The 7,819-nt window shown below is 46.7% G+C and overlaps 1 protein-coding gene across 1 annotated transcript in view; it reads right to left on the reverse strand.

The window, feature by feature from the left end:
* TM9SF4 (transmembrane 9 superfamily member 4) overlaps window positions 1-7,214 on the reverse strand; it is a 27,472-nt gene extending 20,258 nt beyond the window's left edge. The window contains exons 1-9 of the mRNA XM_018556431.1: window positions 7,154-7,214; window positions 4,419-4,532; window positions 4,233-4,332; window positions 2,187-2,355; window positions 1,736-1,865; window positions 1,349-1,472; window positions 695-813; window positions 494-605; window positions 261-331 (exon numbers count right to left, since the gene is read on the reverse strand). Of these exons, the coding sequence (XP_018411933.1) occupies window positions 261-331; window positions 494-605; window positions 695-813; window positions 1,349-1,472; window positions 1,736-1,865; window positions 2,187-2,355; window positions 4,233-4,332; window positions 4,419-4,532; window positions 7,154-7,168 (954 nt within the window). The 5' untranslated portion in view covers window positions 7,169-7,214. The remainder of the gene's footprint in view (window positions 1-260; window positions 332-493; window positions 606-694; window positions 814-1,348; window positions 1,473-1,735; window positions 1,866-2,186; window positions 2,356-4,232; window positions 4,333-4,418; window positions 4,533-7,153) is intronic.
* Between the last annotated feature and the right edge of the window lie 605 nt (window positions 7,215-7,819).

The following is a 7,819-nucleotide window of genomic DNA, read 5'->3' on the forward strand; positions in this document are numbered from 1 at the left end:
CCGCCAGTCAGCGCTGGCGGATCGAAGCGTGGAGGGGGGAATCCAGCCCCTCCCCTGTCATGGCAGAGAGCCGTGACAGGATCAAGAGTTGAGCGAACGCCGGTATGTGTTCGCTCACCTCCCGATCTATTGAGCTGACCTGTGACAGTCTCATTGTCACAGGTCGGCTAGAACTATGAGGTGAGTGAAAAGCACTCACCTCATAGTTCTCCTTTAAGGTCACATGACAGAGTTAAAACAGCATCAGCAATGACACTTACAATATCATCCTCCTTGTTATAGTTTGCTATATCCTTCCTTAGTGTTCGGATTATAATCATGCTCAGAATACCTGATGAACAGAAGACAATCATTAACATTTATAGAGAAGCTGCAGCAAGGCATGAGATAGACAAGTGCTTGATTAACTGCGCGTATAACATGTGAACTTCCACCAATGTTTCAGCGCTTCATAGGCTCCCCTCAGATAATTGCCCTAGTACCCTCCGCTCACCTGACAGGAAGAAGACAACGACCACAGAATTGATGATGGAGAACCAGTGGATCTGTACGTCGCTCATGGTTAGGTAAGTGTCCCAACGAGAAGCCCACTTGATGTCGCTTTCCTGATGGCAGAAAAAGAGGAAAGCTGAGCAAGAGCTTCACCACCCATAATCCCCTTCACCATGCTAGAGCAACACCACCATGATTCTACCTGCCAGTGCACAGAGTATGTGAACAGCAATTTATTTTCTTTCGCTGGGTCAATCTCCTGGGGAGCAGAATTGGAGCTATCTGGTACTGTGCAGGCTCGCTCTTCCGTTCCTTTCAGGTCTGCATCAAAACAAATCAAAGTAGATGTAAGGCCAAAATGCATGACATTTAGGTAAAATACCTGTCTTCACCGTATTCTCATCCTTTGTTACACCTCAGTGCTGCTGACCTCCTGCAGAGAAGGACCTTCAGTGATTGGATTTTCATATACCTGAAAGCTAAACTCTGGTCTTCCCTTCAGTCTTGCACAGGTGAACTTAAATTGTTTACTCTGATGTCACTGCACACTGTGAGCTTCTTACCTTGTGCACTAGAAGCGGCAGCAAGTCAGACAGAGACTGCCTCATATGCTGGCTGTCCAGCATCATAAACATTTAAAAGGATAGAAGGATCCCTTTATTCAGCCGTGTGCAGGTTTCCTTAGAAATGATAAGTACAAGTGATTGTTGGAAGCATTCGGCTATGCATTGCAGAGCTATTCTGGCATGCTGGGAAACCTCACAAACAGATGATCGCCTATTGGTTGCATCTATGAGCACTTGACAAATCCAATCAGCAGGAAAAAAAAACTGAATGATCAATGAACACACATTACCTTCCAGTCTGATGCTTTGTGGTACCACCTCGAACCTCACAATCCTAAACGTGTGCTCCTGATTCTCCTCCACCACCTCCCGATGGAAGTACAAGAGGAAGGACAAATGATTGTGCAAGTAGAACTGAAAAAGAAAAAAAAAACAAATGATGCGGTTATCAAAACAACATGGTACTAGAGATGGTCAGAGACTGCAAACATTGTACAGGAGATGGCCAGAGACATGCTACTATAGATGGTAATACACTGCTGACATACTACTAGAGATGGTCAGAGACTGCAGCCATGATACAGGAGATGGCCAGAGACATGCTAATATAGATGGTCAGAGACTATGGACATGCTACAAGAGATGGTCAGGGACCAGGGGAAGAGATGCACATTTACCTTGTTGTTGTCAGTGAACCCCAATCGGTATCCATGCTCAAACTGCACATCCCGCTCCTTCTTCTTATCATCCTCCTCGTGGCCAAGATGGATATCCAGTCTAGTAGCTACCGGCAGGTTATCCGCTATCCTAGACACACACAGGAAGACAGTTCTTATGGTACATATGGTACAAATAAATATATTTATTTAAATAAGGAACTCTCCCTCCTGTGCTAGGGATATATAGCTCCCCCTTTTTGTTATGTGCCCATCCTCTTAGAGCTGCCTGCTGCTGAGCTTTCAACAAAAAAGCAAGCAATTTGTTTTACGTAATGTTACAGAAGTGATAATACAGAAACATCTTCCACTATAGGAAGGACATGCCGTTCTGCATACATAAAGTGATCAGCAATACTGCTTCTGACAATACACTGCACAGAGCCTCCTGATCAGTGGAGCGGTAACTCACAAGTGGACATAATAATCTTCCTGGATGCGCTCAGCGAACAGTTTGCTGTCTTCCACATTCAGCACCTGGGGCTTGCTGGGAGTGCTACACAAAATCTCGCACTTCTTGTTACTGTTCATCTGCACCTTGAACGGAGTGTTGACTATGCGGTCACCCCGGAGCACCTCACCTAATGGAGAAAAAACAGTTCAAAGAGAGCTCGGAGCCATCATCTAAATTCACACGCATACAGGAACCTGACAAGCCTGGCAGAAGAACTGGGATCCATTGACATAATAGAGTGATCCCCCTACCAATGCTGTGCTATACAGCAAAACACAGGGAGCGTGTATGCTCTCTGAGCCCATCGTCAACATCACGACATTGGTTTAAAAGGGACTCTGTCCCATGGGGCCTCCACTGCTGACCTCCTTTTGAAAATGCTAGTCGCCTGGCTGTGTCTAATATTATATAGGGGTCTTGCTGCCCCCCTTACCGGTACAGGATGTTCTATAAAATCCTGGTGGGTGCTTGCAGTGACCACGGATGGCGCTGTGAAGATATACAAGCAAAACAAATGGCAAACACACTCATCAATTTGTTACCAGCTTTATAGCAAGATGCACGACAACTAATTGAAGAGTGCGTTTGCCATTTGTTTTGCTTGACTGATCTGGTGCGGTGACACATGGGGGGTCTCAGCTGCCGTTGTGATGTGCGGGGTCCCTTGTGCGTTCCCGTGCCTTTAAAGGAGAACTATGGGGTAAAGTATTTTCCCCATAGTTCTCCTTAGGGTAACGGGAGGACACAAACTAGCGTCCTCCCGTCACCCTAGGCTCAGTATACCGCGAGCTGTAGCTCGCGGTATACTTAGACGCCACAGTATACCGCGAGCAGCTGCTCGCGGCATACTGAGACGCCGCAGCTGAAGCAGATCCCGACAATTGTGCCGGGATCCGCCCAGCTGCGTGACTGACAGCTGGCTCGGCCTATCTAAAAGGCAGAACCAGCTGTACCCGCCCCTCCCCGTCTGTTCCGCCAGTCAGCGCTGGCGGATCGGAGCGGGGGGAATCCAGCCCCTCCCCCTGTCACGGCAGAGAGCCGTGACAGGATCGAAAGGTGAGCGAACGCCGGTATGTGTTCGCTCACCTCCCGATCTACTGAGCCGACCTGTGACAGTCTCATTGTCACAGGTCGGCTAGAACTATGAGGTGAGTGAAAAGCACTCGCCTCATAGTTCTCCTTTAAGGGAGGTTAGGCTTCCTCCTGACAAACCTGCACCCAATTTGATCTTGTGCCCCATGTGCTCCAAGATGGAGACTCTCATAGTTTAGAGTTTATACCGCACTATCTAGGAGGTGCCTTGGCGCGGCTGTGCGGCATTCACATTTTCTGCAGAAGACGTGTATCTAAACATCTGTTTTTAACCTTAATGGTTAGACAGGTTTTTTTTGCATGCTGGCTGGTGAGTGTGCTGGGAAACTTTTTGCTAGTGAAGATATACAAGTTTTTAAAAGCTGGTGACATCCTTTTGATGACTTAGTTTTCAGGGCGCAGACATGGAATGATCATACGGTAAAGGTATCAGAAAACCTCATCTCTATACATAGGGTCAACAGCTCAGATGGCATTGAAGCCGAAGCATCAGAGAACTTGCATTCTCAAAAGCAGAGATCGGCCTCTATGGCAGGTAGGCAATGTCCAGCTGTGATTAAACTACGAATACAATCATACTTTTGCCTACGGGAGTCATGCCTGTGGCTGTCAGAGTCTTGCAAGGCATCATGGGACTTGTAGCTCTAACAGATGGAGTGCCGAGGTTGCCCACCCCAAGTTTATAATATCTCATGACTGAATTTCTTTTAGCAACCCTTAGCAGTCTCCTTCTTGTAAAGCCCATTCCCTCCAAACATTTGGTTTTACAGAGCAGGCATTTGATTTTGATTTTCATTTATACAACTAGGCTTAAAAAGAAACCACGAATCCTTTTCTTTTTAAACATATAACTGCCCATATAGGATGGAAAGCTTTCACCCTCCCCACCCGTACATCCTGGTCCACACTTACCCAGATTCTCTGCCTTGTATGTGACTGTATCTGGATGACAGAAAGGCAGGGAGTAATATTCATAGGGCAGCTGGGTCCTGGAACTGGTCAGTTTCACAGCCTGGTAAAGACAGCGAGAGGACACACGTCTCAACAAGAAGTCACCGCTATCAAGCACCAATAATAACTAGATGAAAGGCTTCTCACCTTAATGTCCACAGGGGCATCCTGGTGGAAATTTATGGGTGCCACACCGGGTACATAGAAGGCACCCGTCCCATGAAGAAGGCAGAGACTGATCAGCAGCCATGCATACGTCACCTAGAAAAAGATATTACAAGTCATACATCCAGAAAGAGGACCTGTCTACCAGAGTGAGTGCTTCCGGCAGTGTGAAAATTAGTGTGCTAGATGTGACCCCAGTACCCCACATACTGTCTGCTTTAGTTTTAGTAAATTCCCTTTTTTATTACGCATGCTCTAAAGTGAATATACCAAAAAAAAAAACATCAGTCACTAAAACACACATGCAAACTCTACAACAAGTTTGGTGAGAAGCTTATGACCCTTCCTGTACATTGTTGGCATCTGGCCAAAGAAACCACAAAAATGTGCAAATGTCATGGTGTGAATGGAGGCCACGACTCCTACTACTGAGGAGAATGACATGTCTTTACTAATGACAACTACAAATTACATCATAAAAAGCACAAAAATAATATCATTTTAACCTTATTCTTTAGCCCAAATAAATATTTAGCTACATTATAAACTTAACCTCTTGCCGTCCGCCCGTAGTAAAAAAACGGACGGACGGCACTGCATCTGTATGTGAAAATCACTCAGCCTCATAGTTCTAGCCGACCTGTGACAATGAGACTGTCACACATGTAGGCTCAATAGATCGGGAAGTGATCATCTCCCTGCAGTGAGCCGTGCCTGTCAGTCACGGCTCCCTGCAGGGATTCCCCCCTCCCCAGTGCTGACTGGCGGAACGGACGGGGGCGGGTACAGCTGGCTCGGCCTCTAGATAGGCAGAGCCAGCTGTCAATAACGCAGCTGGGCGGATCCCGGCAGTAATGTCGGGATCCGTCCCGGCCGCGGCATCTCAGTATACCGCTAGCTGTATACTGAGCTTTGGGTGACGGGAGGACGCTAGTTTGTGTCCTCCCGTTTCCCTTAGGAGAACTATGGGGAAAAGCACTGACCCCATAGTTCTCCTTTAACCACTTCAAGACCAGGTGTTTAGACCCCCTTCCTGGCCAGGCCATTTTTCAGTGTTCAGCGCTGCGGTACTTTGACTGACGTTTATTCCGTCATGCAACGCTGTACTGAAATGAATTTTATACCATTTTTTGGGGACAGATAGGGCTTTATTTTGGTGGTATTTAAACACCACTGGGGGGTTTTAATTTTTTACTATAATTAGGAAACATTACAAAAAATTTTGGGAAAAAAAAAAAGTTTTCTTTTACATTATGTTAGAAAACATTTATTATTACCCAGTTTTTTGGTAAAATAGAAAAGCTGTTACCGCTCATCAGTTTAGTGTTATCAGTGATTGATGGCCCTAAAATGATTGCTCTCACTGGGACGTTCGCAGCAATATGTAACATGTGCGGCGTAATGGGCGCAATCGTCTTTTTTGCACGTATGCGCCCCCAACGCATGTTTGCATGCGTGTATGTATGGGTGGATCCTCGTGTACACAGGCAAACGCCACTTTTCATTTTGTTTTACTTCTGAACGCAGCTCGATTTCAGTCACGTGTCCGTGTGCATTGTGATGTTTCATATTTTAGAGCACCTTTCAGGGGTTTAAAACACAGTGCTCCAATTCTACATTCAGGGAGGAGCTTACTGGCACAGGTGAAAAACATGTAAACGTGTATGTGTGCAAATCCATTCCAAGGGCTGGGATGATTTAATATTCTAGTCAATAGAAGGAATTTACACACAATGGCCTGTAAGCACCGCACACGGGATATACACTGGATTGTTCTGCTCCAGCATAGATGGAAGTTTTATATTACATTACATGTACATTATCCCCGAGAGTTGTTTACTTCTGTGTAATGATCACATCTATCCCGTGTGACTTTACATCTCTATATCAGGAGTCAATCACATCCCGTGCAATCCCATTACAGCATTTTATGGTAATAGAAAATTCAGCTTTTGGAAATATTTAATAATTTCTGGGTAACTAGAAGTGAGTTTGAGATACAGAGCACTACAAACGGGGGCCCATACACTGGATCTGGTGTCAGTCGACTGTGCAAATGCCTAATACAGTAATGGGCCCCATGCATTGAATCCACTAAATGTAGATAGCTGAGGGTCAGGGGCCCCAATACAGTAAAGGGCCCCATGCATTGAATCCACTGAATGTAGATAGAGGGTCAGGGGCTCTAATACAGTAATGGGCCCCATATATTGAATCCACTGAATGTAAATGGATGAGGGTCAGTGGCCCTAATACAGTTATGGGCCTCATACATTGTGTATATATAGCTGGAGGTCAGGAACTCCAATACTGTAAGGGGCCCAATACACTGGGTGAAGAGGGAGGAGCTCTGCTGTTGATGCTATATTATAGTCAGGGCCCCCCTATCCCACTGTAGGGCCCCCCTATCCCACTGTAGGGCCCCACCACCAGGCAGACCAGAAAGGACAGTAATTGGACAGCTTTGAGCCTCATCAATATTTCACTAAATTATTCTCACGGGCCCCCCAACCCCTCTATACAGGGGGGTGTTATGGTTCTGCACTTCCGGGATGTCAGCACCCCCCCTGACACTGGCTTCCGGTTCCGCCCGGTGCCCCCCTTCCTCCTCGCCACACTCCCCTTACCCAGTCAGCCGCCCCCCACCTCTCCCCAAACTCCACGGGGTCCCCCCTCTCCTCCCTGGGGCCCCGGAGATCTCCCAGTCGGACACTCACCGCAGCGGCCGCCATCTTGGATCCACGTGTCCCTGGTGACGTCAGCGGAAGTGACCCGTTCCTGGGCCTAGCCGGGTTTATTGTCATGGTAACCGGCGGACTGTCCAGTTCTTTGACAGGTCTGAGGCGTGAAACACCGACTGTCATCACTGAATGAGCCTGTCAGTGCCTCATACCTCAGCGTGGTCATAGAACAGTGCTTTGTATAATGGCTGTCAGTGCCTCATACCTCAGTGTGGTCATAGAACAGTGCTTTGTATAATGGCTGTCAGTGCCTCATACCTCAGTGTGGTCATAGAACAGTGCTTTGTATAATGGCTGTCATTGCCTCATACATCAGTGTGGTCATAGAACAGTGCTTTGTATAATGGCTGTCATTGCCTCATACATCAGTGTGGTCATAGAACAGTGCTTTGTATAATGGCTGTCAGTGCCTCATATCTAATTACGGCCATAGACCAGTGACCTGTATGATGGAAGTCAGAGCCTCATACCTCAGTGTGGTCATAGAACAGTGTCCTCAGTAATGGCTATCAGTGCCTAATACCTTAGCGTGGTCAAAAATCAGTGCCGTATATATAATGGCTGTCAGTGCCTCATACCTCATTGTGGTAATAGAACAATGCTCTATATAATAACCGTCTCCTGAATTAACACCTCAGCATT

The sequence above is a fragment of the Nanorana parkeri genome, unplaced genomic scaffold (assembly GCF_000935625.1).
Source record: "Nanorana parkeri isolate BGI_ZX_2015 unplaced genomic scaffold, ASM93562v1 scaffold237, whole genome shotgun sequence".
Lineage (NCBI taxonomy): Eukaryota > Metazoa > Chordata > Amphibia > Anura > Dicroglossidae > Nanorana > Nanorana parkeri.